The 21,313-nt window shown below is 38.7% G+C and overlaps 1 protein-coding gene across 7 annotated transcripts in view; it reads left to right on the top strand.

Annotated features, from left to right (window-relative positions):
- The window catches only part of LOC115160310 (potassium voltage-gated channel subfamily C member 1), an 89,897-nt gene that overhangs the window by 47,089 nt on the left and 21,495 nt on the right, over positions 1-21,313 (top strand). For 2 of the 7 annotated variants that reach the window (XM_029710665.1, XM_029710664.1), the window contains one exon: positions 12,587-13,095. The exons of 3 other annotated variants lie outside the window; for them this stretch is intronic. In XM_029710665.1, coding sequence (XP_029566525.1) covers positions 12,587-12,741 — 155 coding nt within the window. In that variant the 3' untranslated portion in view covers positions 12,742-13,095. Of the gene's footprint in view, positions 1-7,485; positions 7,527-12,586; positions 13,096-21,313 lie in introns of those variants that run through there. 2 more of the 7 variants (XM_029710668.1, XM_029710667.1) reach the window with 2 other exon arrangements.

The raw sequence follows: 21,313 nt of genomic DNA, 5'->3' as shown, positions 1-21,313 counted from the left end.
AAAGTTGTTTTAAGTGTGTCGTGTTTCGTAAAACACTATTCCCTAGACCTCAAAATGTGTGCTTTCAGTGCCTAGTGTAGTTAAAAATGTCAGACGGGACTTCTTGGCTGTACTGTAGTGACCTGAGTACACTCTGTCCCCATAGGATAACCCTTTGAAGAACCCTTTTTGGTTCCAGGTTGAACAATTTCCACAGATGGTTGTACATGGAACCCAAAAGTGTTCCCCTTTGGGGACAGCCGAAGAACCCCTTTGGAACCCTTTTTTTTAAAGTGTAGTTAGCTGCACTTGTACAGTTAACTGCACTTGGTGACTGAAAGAAACACCGAAATACTGACTCACTGACTGATGCCGACATCACACTGCCAGACAGACACTATGACAGACTGATTGACTGACAACTGGCTACGTGCCATCTAAGGTAAGCGAGCCTTGAGCTGTTGAACTCCTCTCTTGGAAGCCCCGGACTGCTTCGGTGTTGTGTGTTTTCAACGGTTCTTTTTGTGTATAAAACCTCAACTTAATGCCGCAAATCCCTCTTTAAAACCAAAAAGGAGGCCATTTTAAGCAGGAAGCCAGAAGCACTAGAGGTTTCATAGGATGACATTCGATGTTTACTGAATGAACCCTCCTCTCGTTATCACGGTACACGCGTTTGGTGGGGGGAAAGCTATAACCCTTTGACTCCCAGAACATTCTACGATATTTGTGCCAATTCTACATGCCAACGTTCAGCTCTCAGCATTGCTGAAAATATTGGTATCAGTAGGGGGACTCGAGGATCACAGAAACTTGACTTCCCTCTGTAACCTGAAACGTGTAACATTTGATAGTAATGGAATACCATTGCATCCGTGTGAAGCTGAACAAAAATAGAATGCCTCCGAGCAGCATTGTCATTCAATCTCATATTGACCAAAAATCGAATTGAATGCCAAATGGATAGGAATGAGGTGAAGAAACCCAAAGGGAACACTGTAAAATCACTGGAGGTTTGATGGCCATAATTGCCCCAGCTGAAAGTAATATTGGCTTAACGATGTGTTCCCTTTTTTGTTTTAAAGTGGGATTCCCTATTGTGCTCTCAAACTGGTGTTGTGTGCTTTTCCCACAGTTTCTTTCTTAGACCTTTGTATATGCAGTCCTTAAGTTATTTCAGTAGTATTTTAAGTCTCTCTACAAGATACTTGTCCACTTGACCTCCTTCGCCCGAAATGCAATATGCAGGGTTCAATAAGGTCAAAGGGTCAATTACCTCTTTGATTGCTCACTCGCAGTCATTCCCTTTCCCCCTCAATACTGTCCTCTCATATGTTATTTTCTTTCTTCTCTTTCTTTCTTTCTCTTTACCCTCTCCCTCACTCTCTGTGTATGTTTTTGTGTCTATGGCCATGTCCGAAATCTCTCTTGCCTAACTACTTACTAAAACTACACACTGTATACTAATCGTACTACATACGGTACTGTTTAGACATACTGTAAAAAAAAACGAACGCAGTAAGCAACAGCTATCAACGTGTCAGGCTCATCCATACTGAGAAGGAGTCATCTAACGTGCAACCACGCTTGTTCCCCACCACGCGTTCATTTCGGTACAGCACGTCCCCTTATGGAGTTATCAGCTGTTGTCGAACGTGGTCTGAAAAGACGATTCTCTTCCGCAGTAGTGTGCATTGAACGCTACTAGAATCTAGTAACTAGATGAAAAGTTGATGTGAGTGGTACATCCTGGCATTCAGGGCATACTACAATTTTGAAATTTCACATACTATAAAATGTCCTATTTTCGCATAGCCAAATAGCCTAATATTTAGAACGCAAGTACGGGTATTTAGACATGGCCTATATGTGTGTGTATTAATATGTGTCTTGTGTGTGTGTGTGTATATATATATATATGTGTGTGTGTGTATTGTTTTGTGTCTCTCTGAGATTTCTGTTAATATTAATTTCTATAGATTCTGTTAGTTGATTTTGGTGTGTATGTTTAATGTCTGTTTGTCAAGGACCATTGTCAATCAGAGTTCATTTTAGTCTGTTTCTGTTGTTTCTGTGTCAAGTGTGGAATTGTTGTCAGTTACTTTGTCTCTACATGTTGGTGTGCTTTGTAGTCTGTTTGTCTTTAGTCAGACTGTCTATCTACCTTTCCTCCTCTCAATCTTCCCATCACCTATGCTTATTTTTAATAATTGGGATAATTAAATTAAATTAAGTGCATAAATGAATAATACATATATATATATATATATATAAATGTATTTTTATTTGAAAATAAATAATTAAATTAATAATACAACAAATATTTTAATAACTTACATCCACAGTGTGGATTTGATTGTATTTCAATTGAAATTAATTAAGTAATCACAAAACCTTTGACCTTCAGAAAATACATTTACAATAAGGTTATATTTAGGCACCATTGACTTATTGCATAATTATTTGTCTTAAAATAAATTTAAAAAACTATTAAAAATATTATAAAATATTAAATCATTTGCATACAGGAAAATCTGGTCATAATGGACACGGTGGATGGTTGGGTAAGAGACACGTTTTAATACCATGTGTAGGTCCAACGGCTAATATGTGGGCACAATCAGAATGTGGAGAAGATCAGGACAAAGGACACATGTTAGCACCAGGTATAAACAGGGATTTTCTCTCTTTTTCTCTTTTTACTCTTTTTTCTCTCTTCTCTTGGATGCCTGTTTTGGAGAGAATAGATTGTTGATTGATACAGTATGTTGCAGTGTAGTGGAACATTTTGATAATAGTTGAAACTTTGAGCTGGTGAAATATTCTGCATATTCTAACTAAGGATAGTATTTTTACTATTATATACATTGTAAAATAATAGTGAAGACATCAAAACTATGAAATAACACATATGGAATCATGTAGTAACCAAAAAAGTGTTGAACAAATCAAAATATATTTTATATTTGTGATTCTTCAAATTGCCACCCTTTGCCTTGATGACAGCTTTGCGCACTCTTGGGGGGGGGGGGGGGGGGGTTATACAGAAGATGGTCTTTTATTTTACCAAATTGGGCTGAGTCCATATTATGGCAAGAACAGTTCAAATAAGCAAAGAGAAACGATAATCCATTATTACTTTTTAAGACATGAAGGTCAGTCAATACGGAACATTTCAAGAACTTAGAAGTGCAGTCGCAAAAACCATCAAGCGCTATGATGAAACTGGCTCTAATGAGGACCGCCACAGGAAAGGAAGACCCAGAGTTACCTCTGCTGCAGAGGATAAGTTCATTAGAGTTACCAGCTTCAGAAATTGCAGCCCAAATAAATGCTTCACAGAGTTCAAGTAACAGACACATCTCAACATTAACTGTTCAGAGGAGACTGTGTGAATCAGGCCTTCATGGTCGAATTGCTGCAAAGAAACCACTACTAAAGGACACCAATAAGAAGAGACTTGCTTGGGCTAAGAAACATGAGTAATGGACATTAGACCGGTGGAAATCTGTCCTTTGGTCTGGAGTCCCAATTTGAGATCTTTGGTTCCAACCGCCGTGTCTTTGTGAGACGCAGAGTAGGTGAACGGATGATCTCCGCATGTGTATTTCCCACCATAAAGCATGGAGGAGGAGGTGTGATGATGTGGGGGTGCTTTGCTGGTGACACTGTCTGTGATTTATTTAAAATTCAAGGTACACGTAACCAGCATGATTACCACAGCATTCTGCAGTGATACGCCATCCCATCTGGTTTGGGATTAGTGGGACTATCATTTGTTTTTCAACAGGACAATGACCCAAAACACACCTCCAGGCTGTGTAAGAGCTATTTGACCAAGAAGGAGAGTGATAGAGTGCAGCATCACATGACTTGGTCTCCACAATCACCCAACCTCAACCCAATTGAGATGGTTTGGAATGAGTCCGACCACAGAATGAAGGAAAAGCAGCCAACAAGTATTCAGCATATGTGACTGACCAGCTCAAATCGGTCTTATATAGCAACATTTGAAATATTTTTTTTTTACATTGGATAAAAGTAGAGACTCAGAACTACAAAATGGTATATCATACACTGCATTTTTGAGTAACAATGGAAAAGTAATTTTGCTTTGAACATTGATAAACTTGTAAACTCACTTTTGAGAAAAGGGCCTTTGAAAGTTTTGGTACCTGCTGGAGAGCTCTCCTTTGTCTACACCCATTCAGCATTGACACCCTCTTAAACCAGCCCCCACACATCTCACATGTGAGGTCATGTGCTAAACAGTGAGTAGTGTAGTAAAGATTAAGACTAGAAGTGGTAGTAGCCTACAATAAGGAACAATTCCAGGTAAACAGAAAGTGTCCAGATAAAAATATGTTATAAATATTAGACACACTTGTCTAAATTGATGGGTCATGTGAAGAAATGCTATTATCCCCAGCCACACCCAGTGGTTGAAAAAGTACTAAATTGTCATACTTGAGTAAAAGTATAAATAATTTCAAATTCCTTATATTAAACCAGATGGCACAATTTAATTTACATTTTTACATTTTTTGTTGACTTATAGCTAGGGGCACAATGTACTTAAGTATCAAAAGTAAAAGTAAAAATATAAACCATTTCAAATTCCTTAATATTAAGCAAACCAGATGGCTCAATTTTCTTTTTTTATTGACGGGTAGCCAGTGAAGTAAAAGTTGCCAAAAATCAGGTGTATTCTACTGATTGATGCTGAAAGACAAATTACAGATATAAATATTTGAGCGTTATTATACAATAGATGTGAAATGGCATTCTGAGAACATCACTACACACAGTTCATACACGTAATGTTAGCTACTGTAGCTAGCCAGCCATCTGACATCAGCTGGCTAACTAACAGCAAGCTTTATCTAGCAATACGAACCGATTGTCATAGCTAGCTAAAGTTAACCAATAGGTTCAATGTTAGCTAGTTAGCTAGCCAGTCATCTAACGTCAGCTGGCTAGCTAACAGCAAGCTTTAACTAGCAATACATACCGATTGTCATAGCTAGCTAATGTTAACCAATAGGTTCACTGTTAGCTAGTTAGCTAGCTAACAGCAACCTTTAGCTTGCAATGAAAACAACTTTCTGACAAAATTAGAAACGTATAATATCTGAATCTGTAGCTAGATTCTTACCTGTATACATGGGTGAAAGCTTCACGGCAGACTGCAACCCCTTTTATAAGACATCCTGTGTTGTTTCCGTTTAGTTTGCACAGCTTGTTTGGCCCGTTGGGTTCCACTGATTTCAAAATGTGTTATTTTCAGAGTGAGAGAGAGTCAGCATTGCATGGCACGATCGTCAGCCAGAAATCACAACTTTTTCCCACTGACCGTTGTCGATAGCGCCTGATAAATTCAGGGCAGCAATGCTATTGAGAGCATTAGCAACATATTTGCAGTTCTCCATGGCTAACGTTCTATCTTTCAAAAAACTGCAGTAGAAAAGATTATCTACGCATTATGAACAAGATGCAACACCGCAGACCAATCCAAACTCATCTCTTGGCATGTCTAGCCCACTCATTATATCTGCCAATCATGACTAGCGGGAAGGTTGCTGTCTTTCTCTGTGGCTAAACCAACTAGGCTCATAATTTAACAATTTTATTCGTATTTACAGATGACATACTAGTTTGATATTAAGGCACATGAAAGTTCACAACGGCATTTCTGCCAAAAAAAGCATTTCGATTAAAAAAAAAAGAAAACATTCAAAAGGCTCTCCTGTGAAATCGTGACTTGCGACATACGCCTAGTTTCCTGAATCGGGTCACATATGTGGGAACTCCTTCAAGACTGTTGGAAAAGCATTCCAGGTGAAGCTGGTTGAGAGACTGTCAAGAGTATGCAAAGCTGTCATCAAGGGTGGCTATTTGTTTAACACTTTTTTGGTTACTACATGATTCCATATGTGTTATTTCATAGTTTTGATGTCTTCGCAATTATTCTAAAATGTATAAAATCATAAAAATAAAGAAAAACTCTTGAATGAGTACGGGGTTCTTAACCTTTTGACCAGTAGTGTATGTTTTGGATGGAACACTTAACAAGGATCTCCTCAATTTGAAGCCACTTCTAATAGGCAGATCTTCAAAAAAATTATGTTGATCTGTTACCTGTCAATTTCATCCTGTCCTAATTCATTGTTCTCTCAAAATATTTTTCAAATGTGAATGTATGAAAAATGAATTGTTTGTTGTTGCATTTCATAAATGCATCTAATTCTCTATGTCAAATATCACTGTTACTCACGTCTCTCCATAACAACACTGCTAATATTTTCACCCATGACAGCTTTTTATCCAATCTAATATTAGACATATATGACCTGTATAAATTGTAAAATATATATCTCCTTGGAGAGTAGGAAGAGGATAGCTGACGCACATACAGTATGACCTAGATACAGTATGGTTAACAAGTCACTGCCAGCATAATATATGGTGTGTTTTCCCAAAAAACATCCTAGGCAAGTGCTGAGCACATTGTGGCTTGTGTTATGGTGCAAGAACAGACCAATATATTTAAGTATGGGTAATACAAACCCACACCATCTTTAACAACCTCCAGTACCTTCGGAAAGTATTCAGACCCCTTTCCTTTTTCCACATTTTGTTATGTTACAGCCTTATTCTAAAATGGATTACATAAAACATGTTCCTCATCAATCTACACACAATACCCTATAATGACAAAGCGAAAACAGGTCTGTAGACATTTTTGCAAATGTATAAAATAAAAAAAACTGAAATACCTTATTTATATAAGTATTCAGACTCTTTGCTTTGAGACTCGAAATTCAGCCCAGTTGCATCGTTTCCATTGATCATCCTTGAGATTTTTCTACAACTTGATTGGAGTCCATCTGTGGTAACTTCAACTGATTGGACATGATTTGGAAAGGCACACACCTGTCTATATAAGGTCTCACAGTTGACAGTGCATGTCAGAGCAAAAACCAAATTGTCCGTAGAGCTCCGAGACAGAATTGTGTCGAGGCACAGATCTGGGGAAGGGTACCAAAAACTTTCTGCAGCATTGATGGTCCTCAAGAACACAGTGGCCTCCATCATTCTTAAACGGAAGAAGTTTGGAATCACCAAGACTCTTCCTAGAGCTTGCCGCCTAGGGGGGGTTTATACATTTGATTTTTTTTAATAAAAACCTGTCTTTGCTTTATCATTATGGGGTATTGTGTGTAGATTGATGGGGGGGGGACAGTTTTATCACTTTTAGAATAAGGCTGTAACTTAACAAAATATGGATAAAGTCAAGGGGTCTGAATACTTTCCGAATGCACTGTATTATCTCATGTAAGTATAATATACAATACGAGAAGTATAACGTAGTATAGACTTGCCGAGAAAAACATTCTTTTTGGGTAAAAATCTGGTCTGAATATTTGTACTTGTTCTCTGTTCTCCATGTTCTCTCCATCCACCTCTCCGTCTGTGATTAACATTCATTCTCCATCCCATTCCCAGGCCGCCAGTGCAGTGCAAGTGTAACTAAAGTCTGACTGTAGGTAGGTACTTCCTCTCTCATGTAGTGCCAATTGAGTTTGGCTTTAGGTCGGTATTTATGTCATAGTGAAACAAAGTAGACGTAGATTAAGTCCCCTGATATGGTTTATTTCCATTTACTGTACATTTATTGTTTTATAATGTAACTAATCTCATGACAGTAGATATCAACTCCCTTTAAGTGTAATGTAAGTCTGGCTGTAAGTAGGTATAAACGTTTTTATCGTAGAGAAGAAGTTTTATGCCTGGTAGAAGTAGCCTTTAGCTTTCGGGTCCATCCTGGGTCCATTTAAATCACCATACAATGCCTGACATTAGGTACATCTTTCCTTGTCAGTTCACCAAACTTCTAACTAGAGTCAGACTGTCAAGGAAAGATGTGTGTTTCTTGTGTTGTCTACGTGAGTCTCCATTTTTCATACTACAAGTGTTACTAGATTCAATGTAAAGTAAAGCTACTGTGGACGTTCAGTTATTTAAAAAAACAAATTTTGCTTAATGGGGCTTGATCTGTTTCCTCAGAAGATTAGTTGATAAGATGTGGATTAATATAGTGTTTTCGTGTAGCTTTGATCAGTTTAGTTTTGGATCATATGAACAGTTTGTGTGAGCCTCTCTTTTTTGGGGGGTTGTCTCTCTCTGTCTCCAAGTATTGCACGCTGCATGTTGATTTCCAGGAATAGCACTAGGAGAAAATCCCCAGCATACATGCTACCGGTGTGTCTCGCTATAATAACTCTCTCTCCAGCCCTACACTTCCACAGTAGCAAACATAGAATGTCAGCGTCTAATGCGTGAAGCTACAGTATATTTGTCATCATTAGTATAAGTACACTGGTAAAATTAAATGGCCAATCATTTCAGCATTTAAAGGAACTCGATGTTGGCAAACAATATTGGTTGCAATTAATCCAGTCCAGGACTGTGTCGATTCAAATTCATCATATGAGAAAATGTTTAGGCTGGAATGTAGTAAGCTTTCGACTGACTGTAGACCCATTTCAACCTTTGCCATGTGAGGTTCTTTACATAAGTTATTCATTTGTACTTTTAGAATGTGATATAACAGTTCCGTATGCGATATAATCGTTTCGGAACACACTCGCGGCCAACACATGCACACGTAGAAACATAAGGGAAGCTAAAAGTTAAAGGCGCTATACACTACACAGTTCGGATAAGTTGATCGTCCGTCTGAGCTTTGGAGCAACTCCAACTGATTTTGGAGTGTCAGTGGGACATAAAAAAAGGTCAACCATGGATGGAGCAACAACAGTCCCCTTTACAGTACCCTGTCACTGTTCAAGACATGGCTGTGTGTGTAGCACTGGAGAAGCCCAGTGAAAATGTCCTCATCAATATTTCACTGAGTTGCCTTCCCACTAATGTGCCTCAGCCAGCTAGAATAAAAAAAAAGGGACATTTTTATTTATGGATAGTGATGTTTAAACGTAGAGTGGTCTAGTTGGTCACCGTGGACTGCGACGTTGCCATAGTGAAGTGGTTTTTCCCAATGCAGCAAGGAGGCAGAAAGAGCATCATGCCAAGGGGTGTTCTTTGTTGTCTATCTTTGAGTGAAGACCCATGATTGTTGGAGTTCTACACTCATACAGACAATGAATCTCTAATGAGACTATGACCTATGCTGCCATTAGAGGAGATTAGCTAGCATTTACACAATTGGCTGAACTGCCACATACTGTAAAATAATAGTTTGATAACCCAGTAGTGCTCTAATGGTTCAAATCACAGATTGACACCTGTAGACCACACAGCTTCACCCGCGATGGGTCAGTTAGGCGTTGTTAGAGTAGTGTTAAATCAAATCAAATCAAATTTATTTATATAGCCCTTCGTACATCAGCTGAAATCTCAAAGTGCTGTACAGAAACCCAGCCTAAAACCCCAAACAGCAAGCAATGCATGTGAAAGAAGCACGGTGGCTGGGAAAAACTCCCTAGGAAAAACTCCTGAGAAAGGCCAAAAACCTAGGAAGAAACCTAGAGAGGAACCAGGCTATGAGGGGTGGCCAGTCCTCTTCTGGCTGTGCCGGGTGGATATTATAACAGAACATGGTCAAGATGTTAAAATGTTCGTAAATGACCAGCATGGTCAAATAATAATAATCATAGTAATTGTCGAGGATGCAACAAGCACGTCCGGTGAACAGGTCAGGGTTCCGTAGCCGCAGGCAGAACAGTTGAAACTGGAGCAGCAGCATGGCCAGGTGGACTGGGGACAGCAAGGAGTCATCATGCCAGGTAGTCCTAGGGCTCAGGTCCTCCGAGAGAGAGAAAGAAAGAAAGAAAGAAAGAAAGAAAGAGAGAATTAGAGAGAGCATATTTACATTCACACAGGACACCGGATAAGACAAGAGAATACTCCAGATGTAACAGACTGACCCTAGCCCCCCGACACATAAACTACTGCAGCATAAATACTGGAGGCTGAGACAGGAGGGATCAGAAGACACTGTGGCCCCATCCGATGATACCCCCGGACAGGGCCAAACAGGCAGGATATAACCCCACCCACTTTGCCAAAGCACAGCCCCCACACCACTAGAGGGATATCTACAACCACCAACTTACCGTCCGAAGACAAGGCCGAGTATAGCCCACAAAGATGTCCGCCACGGCACAACCCAAGGGGGGGGGGCGCCAACCCAGACAGGAAGACCACGTCAGTGGCTCAACCTACTCAAGTGACGCACCCCTCCCATGGACGGCATGGAAGAACACCAGTAAGTCAGTGACTCAGCCCCTGTAAAAGGGTTAGAGGCAGAGAATCCCAGTGGGAAGAGGGGAACCGACAAGGCAGAGACAGCAAGGGCGGTTCGTTGCTCCAGCCTTTCCGTTCACCTTCACACTCCTGGGCCAGACTATACTTAATCATAGGACCTACTGAAGAGATAAGTCTTCAGTAAAGACTTAAAGGTTGAGACTGAGTCTGCGTCTCTCACATGGGTAGGCAGACCATTCCATAAAAATGGAGCTCTATAGGAGAAAGCCCTACCTCCAGCCGTTTGCTTAGAAATTCTAGGGACAATTAGGAGGCCTGCGTCTTGTGACCGTAGCGTACGTGTAGGTATGTACGGCAGGACCAAATCGGAAAGATAGGTAGGAGCAAGCCCATGTAATGCTTTGTAGGTTAGCAGTAAAACCTTGAAATCAGCCCTTGCCTTAACAGGAAGCCAGTGTAGGGAAGCTAGCACTGGAGTAATATGATCAAATTTTTTGGTTCTAGTCAGGATTCTAGCAGCCGTATTTAGCACTAACTGAAGTTTGTTTAGTGCTTTATCCGGGTAGCCGGAAAGTAGAGCATTGCAGTAGTCGAGCCTAGAAGTAACAAAAGCATGGATTAATTTTTCTGCGTCATTTTTGGACAGAAAGTTTCTGATTTTTGCAATGTTACGTAGATGGAAAAAAGCTGTCCTTGAAGCAGTCTTGATATGTTCTTCAAAAGAGAGATCAGGGTCCAGAGTAACGCCGAGGTCCTTCACAGTTTTATTTGAGACGACTGTACAACCATCCAGATTAATTGTCAGATTCAACAGAAGATCTCTTTGTTTCTTGGGACCTAGGACAAGCATCTCTGTTTTGTCCGAGTTTAAAAGTAGAAAATTTGCAGCCATCCACTTCCTTATGTCTGAAACACAGGCTTCTAGCGAGGGCAATTTTGGGGCTTCACCATGTTTCATTGAAATGTACAGCTGTGTGTCGTCCGCATAGCAGTGAAATTTAACATTATGTTTTCGAATGACATCCCCAAGAGGTTAACACTACTAGTACCTACCAATGGGGTTTTATATTTCACCTGACTCAACAGCACTCTTCAGCACACCACTGTGTAGTGTCTACTCTCTGTCTGCTCTCTACGGGGGAGCTCAATGTCTGCATGCCTTACCCAGTGATATCTACTGAAAGTACAGAGGGAAAAGCTATATGTTTTATGGTGCTTTACACAGAAACCTTCATGCAGAGTTTGATATAAAAGCAGAAATTCTGTGAGAATACCAGCGGCCATTGTAGTACAAAAGATTTGGATTGGTTTCAATTTAGCAGCGCTCTGTGTTTTAACATACAGTAGTAGAGCACTGATTTACCAAATGTTGCTTTTCCCCCTATAAATAATTCTCTGTTGCAGGATGTGGTTCCCAGGAAAGAGGAAGTGAGTTTGAATGTGGGGGACATTTGTTCTAATGTTGGCCATGTGAAGTTGTCAGGAATCTAAAGGGAGTCTTGAGAAATGGCCTGTTTGTAACCACGGATTTTGTATCAATGAGTCTTGGCTCTTATCACTCTCACGTCACTCGGAAAATGGACACCTGTATGACTCAGGATACACAGTTTCGTGGAAACAATGTTAAAAATACTATTTTACGTCCCTGACAACTTCCTTTGGTCGACGGTTTGATCAGTGAAACCTGAGCTTTGTGTATTTGCTTTATTTGCTGCTGTGTCTTGGTCTGAAAAGAACTGCTTTGTCTTTGACCAAATGGTTGTCTAAAACACCTGAACATAGGAACCTGGTCAGAGCTGTTGTCTTATTAGGCTATGTTGGGTGCTTTATTCAACTGGTCTGAAGGTTTGAATGTTTTAATCCTAAATACCTATTAATCAGAACTTTTTTGTTTTCTCTATTGAAAAGAATAATGAATGACATAAATCATAACTCGCATTTTCTTGTTTTGTCCCGTCCTGTCTTGTCTCTATGTCTGTCCTCGTCTGTCTTTTATATGTCTCCTAACGTTTTGATATTATTTACTCACAATTTGATTTATTCTCATTTTCTTACTTTCTATCGTGTACTGTTACTAACCCCTATCTTACCTCTATATGCTAACACTCTCAAAATATTGTTCAATTATATGCAACCTTCAATCTACACCCAATTTTCCATCAATATGTAAATTTCCCATGTCTTCCTTGTCATCACATGTATAAACATTTCAACTTTTTTTTTAAACTTGCATTTAATTTAATCCTAAATAACAAATCCAACAACTAAACAAAATAATTATTGTAAACGATTTCCTTTCCATCAATGTTCTCCTCTAAAGCAACTGGCTATGAGAAATCTCGCAGCCTGAGCAACATATCAGGAATGGCTGGGTCAACCTTGCGCCTCACTCCAATTACTAGCCCGCCCTTTGAAACCTATGAGGCCCCAGGACCATTGCGCCGCTGCCGTTCCCCCATCCCCTCCATTTTGTAGCAGAAAGGAGGTTCATCGATAGGACAAACAAAATGATGGATTGGCTATAAGGACGGAATGCATTTATGCTGCCACTAGGGTTGTGTACAATGCAAAACAAATAGCAATAACGCTAATGATTTTGAACGTAGAAAGATTCTGACCACTTGTCTTGTGAAAACATGGTTTAAGATGCATGCGTCAGGTAGCTGATGGGGTCAAATTAAGATTTAGTGGTAATGCTTTATTTTACAGCCCAGTTTAAGCTGGTATTTACCTGGTATTTACATGGTATTAAGTTAACTAAGAAACTATGTGGTAACAAAGGTTATTTTCAGTGAAGAGGCGACTCTGGGATGTTGGCAGAGTTGCAAAGAAAAAGCCATATCTCAGACTGGCCAATAAAAAGAAAAGATTTAGATGGGCAAAAGAACACAGACACTGGAAAGAAGAACTCTGCCTAGAAGGCCAGCATCCCGGAGTCGCCTCTTCATTGTTGACGTTGAGGCTGGTGTTTTGCGGGTACTATTTAATGAAGCTGCCAGCTGAGGACTTGTGAGGCGTCTGTTTCTCAAACTACAGTTACATTTTCAATTGCAGAATATGTGTGTAGATTAACATACTGCCATTTTTGTGCTTTCTTGACCAAACAACCGAAGCTAATTCTGTCCAGAAAAAAAATTAAGAAATTAAATGTCTACAATTCATGTAGCCAAAGGGAAAACATTATTTTTTTGTAGATATGGTCAATCTTAAGTAGGTTTCTACTTAATTTGTCACATGTAAATATCAAAATACATATGTATAGACACCTTTTTTGGTATTCATCACATGCACCTTAAAAAAAGGGATACAAATATTGCGCTTTAATATAGGCTCAAAATGAAGAACTATACATTTAATAATCACAAGGCACTTTTAGTTAATAGTTTCTAACACATTTAAAGGGATACTTCAGGACGTTGGCAACGAGGCCCTTTATCTACTTCCCCAGAGTTAGATGAACTCATGAATATCATTTTTATGTTTCCATGTCCAGCAGAGGAGGATGGTGGGAGAAGCTATAGGAGGAAGGGCTCATTGTAATGGCTGGAATGGAATACATTCAATTGTATCAAACACATCAACCATATGGAAACCACACGTTTGACTCCATTTCAGCCATTACAATGAGCCCAACCTCCTATAGCTCCTCCCACCATCCTCCTCTGGTGTCCAATATGAAGGAAGTTAGAGGTAGTTATTTGAGCCAATGCTAACTAGCATTAGCGCATGGCTGGAGTCAGTGGGTATCTCCTAGCATGTTGGACACAGAGACAGAAAAATGGTATCCAGGAGTTCATCTGACTATGGGGGGAATTAGATAAAGGGCATCATTGACAAAATCCCAAAGTACCCCTTTTAGCGATGTCAAAACAACACTCTCATAGCGAAACGATACAACTGCAACTTAAGTCCAGTGCTAGCAGGTCATGAAAGATTATGACAATAACTATCTACAATTGTCATGGCTAAGACGAAATGTTGAATTAATATTTGAACATCACACTTGATGGTTAAGACACTGGTGTTTGTTATACACTGTCATGAACTGTTGTGTAAAGGTAGTTGCTTCTACTGTAGTGTTGCTCAACACTAGTGTTGAGTAAAATAGTTGATATAAGTAGTTAGAATAAGAAGATACATCCATTTAAGTGAGTGATAGGAAGGGCTGGTGAATGGAGAGAATGGAAATAAGTAAATATATAGTACTAGAATTTTCAAATATTTGTTAAAATACTGTGAATTATACAGAATTATGTATAAAATATGCCAGATTGACTAGTATACTGTATGTATTAGCTATCACTAATGCAAACACGTTACTAACATGTATTATTACTTTACAAGTTGCATGTGCAGATTATACATAAACACACACCACTTTACAATACATGAAAGATATATATTATCGTAAAAAGCATTTTACATTTATTCCAACCCACTGAAGGCTCAACCATCAGGATCAATATTTCTAACAGTAGGATGTTTAGTTTTTATAAATATCTGTTTAACCTTTTACTTTTGATATCATTTTGTACTTTTTCATTATTATTTCATCTTGCTTCTTAAATCCTCTAAAAAAAAAGGAATAGAAAAATTCAATGAAACAATTTATTCCACCTCTCAAAAGTAATTAAATAGAGGGGTTGAGACTGGTCCTAAAATGGGATGCAGTGAAGAAGAACAATCTAGCTAGAATACAGTCAATATATTTTTTTTTATGATCTTTATTAAGAACAACAGATTGTCTTCAGTTTCCACAACCAGTCTTCCCTCTTGGATTGCCATCTTCATATATAATAATTAATAGATATGAACATGTCATATGAAAAGAGAATCACTCATGCTCATATATGCAATATTACATGCAATATTACATTAATGCGGGAAACATAATGTGCACGTACACGTAATTATGCAAATCTATTTTTAATCTTCAAAGAGTGCACAGATTTAATAGGCAATCTACCTATCTAATTGGGGCGGCAGGTAGCCTAGTGGTTAGAGCGTTGGGCCAGTAACTGAAAGGTTGCTAGATTGAATCCCTGAGCTGACAAGGTAAAAATCTGTCATTCTGCCCCATCATTGTAAATAATAATTTGTTCTTAACTGACTTGCCTGGTTAAATAAAAAACTGTTCACAATCTAAATGTACTTGCTGTATAAGAATGACATGAGCCGTTGGTCTTGTCTTGCTGCTCTTATGGATTTTGATGTTGTTGTAGATGTTCTTTTTTTATATTTTTACGCTGAGATCGTTTTGTATTTCTTGTATTGGTCGCGTGTATTCAATGTAAGAAATGGGATTTTCTGTACCCGTCCGTATTTAAACAAATATTTGTCCTCAAAAGGTCTCACCACTACCTTCAGATCCATATCATCGTAAGTACCTACATTCCATAACATAACACAAAGGAAATATGACAGACAAATTTGTGAAAAGCAGAAAGAGAAAAAAAGAAAGTGCCGAATCCCAACTTGAGATCTGCGCATGTCACTCGAATTCTCACACAAATCTCCCATTTGCTATCAACGCATGATTTATATGCTAGCGCAAGTTGTGCACGCAGATCTCGTGTTTGGAATCGGGCATATGGGATTCAATCAAGATTTGAATCTTGAATGAGCAATATCCTGCCTATCAGTACATCCTGCCTACCAGTACTTATTATGGACCTACGTATATTATTGACCCACAGTATCAGTTGTCGTACTCTGTCCACACTACTCTTTGTCTAGCAGCTTATTGTATGACTCATGAAAAGCATTTATTTTTTCCTGGAAATCCAAGAGCTTCCATACATTTGAGTTTCCAGAATCCTGATGTAAGGCCATATCCCAATTTGAGATACGCATGTGCCTTTTTTAAGCAAAGCCTCCATTGATGTCAGTGATTGATTTACGTTAAAGTTTGCATTGCACATGCATATCTTAGGTTAGGATGTGTCCATATTTCTGCACACCTGCACATTGTCTATAGAGGAAAACATGTAGAATATGTATCATTACTACCACAGGTGCTATTCAAATAATATTTTAATGCAATTGCTGTGCTAATTTGAAGGAAACACAGCTGTTATGTAAATTAGGCAATTAAAGAAAATGCCCACCCATTTCTCTTCATTGGAATGTTTTTGTTCTATGATGATTGATTGTCTATAGTTTATGATCAATGGTGGTTAGAACATTTTTTTTGTCATTTGCATAGTCACATAATTCGATTTACTCCAATTTTCATTCTCCATTTGTAAACATACCACCTGTTCATAATTGCAATGGAATGTAACTAAAATATAAGAATGTATAAACTTTGTTTCTGTAGAGAATGAAGGCTTGTGTCATATTGCTGTGCTCAATACAACACACTTAGAACAGACTGACAAATGTTGAAAGGGCCTCTATGAGGCTTCTATATGCTGCAATGTCAATTGCAATTTACCTAGCTACACCTGCAGAGCAATGCTTGTCAATTAAATGGTGAATATTGAATATGCACATAACTGTATCTACACATGTGAATATATATTAAAATCACCTGAAATTCATTTTTCGATGTATACTTTGTCAGTGGATTTCGTCTGATCCAGATGGTTATTTTAATAGTTTATTACTAATGCTACAAACACCATGTGTCTGTGAATATGCTAAGAGGGGAATTGTACAACATTCTCAGTTTCATTTCCATAACTTTTAATCATTATGTTTTATTTAATGTTTATGGGCGCTATTTGAATTCATGTAAAAAAGCAACATATGCAACTCAACTGAAATTATCTTAAACATTCAGTAAAATAGTTTACTTATGCTGGATGTATGCTATACATGGTCATATCTGCTTCTTTATGTACAGTTGAAGGCGGAAGTTTACATACACTTAGGTTTGAGTCATTAAAACTTGTTTTTCAACCACTCCACAAATTTCTTGGTAACAAACTATAGTTTTGGCAAGTCGGTTAGGACATCTACTTTGTGCATGACACAAGTAATTTTCCCAACAATTGTTTACAGACAGATTATTTCGCTTAAAATTCACTGTATCGCAATTCCAGTGGGTCAGAAGTTTACATACACTAAGTTGACTGTGCCTTTATACAGCTTGGAAAATTCCAGGAAATTATGTCATGGCTTTAGAAGCTTCTGATAGGCTAATTGACATCATTTGAGTCAATTGGAGGTGTACCTGTGGATGTATTTCAAGGCCTACCTTCAAACTCAGTGCCTCTTTGCTTGACATCATGGGAAAATCAAAATAAATCATCCAAGACCTCAGAAAAAAAATTGTAGACCTCCACAAGTTTGGTTCATCCTTGGGAGCAATTTCCAAAGGCCTAAAGGTACCACGTTCAAAGGTACCACGCAAGTACAAACACCATGGGACCACGCAGCCGTCACCGCTCAGGAAGGAGACGCGTTCTGTCTCCTAGAGATGAACATACTTTGGTGCGAAAAGTGCAAATCAATCCCAGAACAACAGCAAAGGACCTTGTGAAGATGCTGGAGGAAACAGGTACAAAAGTATCTACATCCACAGTAAAACGAGTCCTATATCGACATATCCTGAAAGGCCGCTCAGCAATGAAGAAGCCACTGCTCCTAAACCTCCATAAAAAGGCCAGACTACGGTTTGCAACTGCACATGGGGACAAAGATTGTACTTTTTGGAGAAATGTCCTCTGGTCTGATGAAACAAAAATAGAACTGTTTGGCCATAATGACCATCGTTTATGTTTGGAGGAAAAATGGGGATGCTTGCAAGCCGAAGAACCCCATCCCAACCGTGAAGCACGGGGGTGGCAGCATCATGTTGTGGGGGTGCTTTGCTGCAGGAGGGACTGGTGCACTTCACAAAATAGATCATGAGGAAGTCAAATTAAGTAGATATATCGAAGCAACATCTCAAAACATCAGTCAGGAAGTTAATAAAGCTTAGTTGCAAATGGGTCTTCCAAATGGACAACGACCCCAAGCATACTTCCAAAGTTGTGGCAAAATGGCTTAAGGACAACAAAGTCAAGGTATTGGAGTGGCCATCACAAATCCCTGACCTCAAACCTATAGAAAAACTGTGTGCAGAACTGAAAAAGCGTGTGCAAGCAAGGAGGCCTACAAACCTGACTCAGTTACACCAGCTCTGTCAGGAGGAATGGGCCAAAATTCACCCAACTTATTGTGGGAAGCTTGTGGAAGGCTACCCGAAACGTTTGACCCAAGTTAAACAATTTAACGGCAATGCTACCAAATACTAATTGAGTCTATGTAAACTTCTGACCCACTGGGAATGTGATGAAAGAAATAAAAGCTGAAATTAATCATTCTCTCGACTATTATTCTGACATTTCACATTCTTAAAGTAAAGTGGTGATACTAACTGACCTAAGATAGGGAATTGTTACTAGGATTAAATGTCAGGAATTGTGAAAAACTGAGTTTAAATGTATTTGGCTAAGGTGTATGTAAACCTCCGACTTCAACTGTACATAGGAATGTAATATTTGAGAACTATACACACTTTGACATAAGGTAACTGTATTCTGGTCAGTGGTGAAAGACATGTACTGTAAAGGTAAAGCTTAAAAAGGGAATAATACACTGAACAAAAATATAAACGCAACATGTAAAGTGCTGGTCCCATGTTCCATGATCTGAAATATAAGATCCCGAAATGTTCCATATGCACAAAAAGCTTATTTCTCTCAAATTTTGTGCACAAATTTGTTTACATTCCTGTTAGTGACATTTGATCCTTTGTCAAGATAATCCATCCACCTGATAGGTGGGGCATATCAAGAAGCTGATTAAACAGCATGATCATTACAAAGGTGCACCTTGAGCAGGGGACAATAAAAGGCCACTCTAAAATGTGCAGTTTTGTCAGGCAATACAATGCCACAGATGTTTCAAGTTTTGAGGGAGCGTGCAATTGGCATGCTGACTGCAGGAATGTCCACCAGAGCTGTTTCCAGAGAATTTAATGGAACAGTGGGACGCTAGCATCCCACCTGGCCAACATCCGGTGAAATTGCAGAGCGCCAAATTCAAATTAAATTACTATAAATATTTAACTTTCAATGAAATCACAAGTGCAATACATCAAAATAAATCTTAACTTGTTGTTAATCCAGCCGCCGTGTCAGATTTCAAAAAGGCTTTACGGCGTAAGCAAACCATGCGATTATCTGAGGACAGCGCTCAGCACACAGAACATTACAAATAGTTAGCAGCCAAGTAGATTAGTCAGGAAAGTCAGAAATAGCAATAAAATTAATCACTTACCTTTGATGATCTTCATATGGTTACACTCACAAGACTCCATGTTACACAATAAATGTTTGTTTTGTTCGATAAAGTCCCTCTTTATATCCAAAAACCTCAATTTTGTTGCCGCATTTTGTTCAGTAATCCAATGGCTCAAATGCGGTCACAATGGGCAGACGAAAATTCCAAATATTATCCGTAAAGTTTGTAGAAACATGTCAAACAATTTTTTATAATCAATCCTCAGGTTGTTTTTAGCCTAAATAATCGATAATATTTCAACCGGACAATAGCTTCGTCAATATAAAAGAAAACCAAGAAAGGGGCACTCTCGGTCGCACGCAGTAACCAGCTCTGGGGACATCCCAGGGTCCACTCCCTCAATGTGGTCATTTTCCCTAATTTTTCTGAATAAAAGCCTGAAACAATGTCTAAAGACTGTTCGCAACTAGTGGAAGCCATAGGGAACGCAATCTGGGTCATAACCAATTATATGGTGGATAGGCTTTCAATGGAAAAACACACATTTCAAAATAATGGCACTTCCTGGATGGATTTTCCTCAGGTTTTCGCCTGCCATATCAGTTCTGTTATACTCACTGACATTATTTTAACAGTTTTGCAAACTTTAGAGTGTTTTCTATCCAAATCAATCATTATATGCATATCCTAGCTTCTGGGCCTGAGTAGCAGGCAGTTTACTTTGTGCACACTTTTCATCCAAACTTCCGAATGCTGCCCCCTAACCTAAATAAGTTAATTCTCTACCATAAGCTGCCTCCAACGTCGTTTTAGATAATTATTTCCAACCGGCCTCACAACCGCAGACCACGTGTAACCATGCCAGACCTTCACATCCAGCTTCTTCACCTGCAAGATCCTCAGAGGGAACAGGGTGCTGAGTAGTATTTCTGTCTGTAATAAAGCCCTTTTGTGGGAAAAAACTAATTCTGATTGGCTGGGCCTGACTCCCGAGTGGGTGGGCCTATGTCCTCCCAAGCCCACCCATGGCTGCGCCCCGGCCCAGTCATGTAAAACCCATATATTAGGGCCTAATGAATTTATTGAAGTTGACTGATTTCCTTTAATGAACTGTAACTCAGCAAAATCTTTTAAATTGTTGAATGTTGTATTTATATTTTTTCTTCAGTATATAAAGTTCACACATTTTTTGGGGGAGCTCCCCTTTGATGGTAACATGTTACCTTTATAGCAGGGTAGTTCTTGAATTGCGGTGGCATTTGGGCATGGCATTTTGGATTATTATTATTATTTATTAAATGTATTTGGGTATTTCCCATTCTAAATCAACTACTATGGCAGCTTAATGACCACAAATATTTTTACCATTATGATTACATTGTGCCAGCAACAGGAGTAGTAAAACCAATGACGTTGATTGATTGATTGATTAATTAACACCAATTACACATTTTAGATAATTTAGGTCAGTAACCCTTTTATTTTTTTTAACTAAAGTAATTTAGTCCACAATGTAATTTCCCTTCATTTTAATTGAGTAACACAAATACACTTTTTACACCAAATTATCAATGGAATCACACTGTGATTAGCTAATAATTTTCTTCAACAGAGACCCTCCCCCAATAACAGTTTGCCACTCGAGGGAATGCTCAAGGTCCTAGTATATCTTTGAAATTACAGATTTTCAAGGGCAGTAACACTAATTCCATAACATTTTTGGAAACACATTATATATATATATATAAAGATAGGGATTTTAATAGTCTTTGATTTTCTATCTGTACAATATATTAAATACTTTTGTTTGCTT

The sequence above is a fragment of the Salmo trutta genome, chromosome 2 (assembly GCF_901001165.1).
Source record: "Salmo trutta chromosome 2, fSalTru1.1, whole genome shotgun sequence".
Lineage (NCBI taxonomy): Eukaryota > Metazoa > Chordata > Actinopteri > Salmoniformes > Salmonidae > Salmo > Salmo trutta.
The sequence above is the reverse complement of the archived record's forward strand: the minus strand, read 5'-3'. Positions and strand labels throughout refer to the sequence as shown.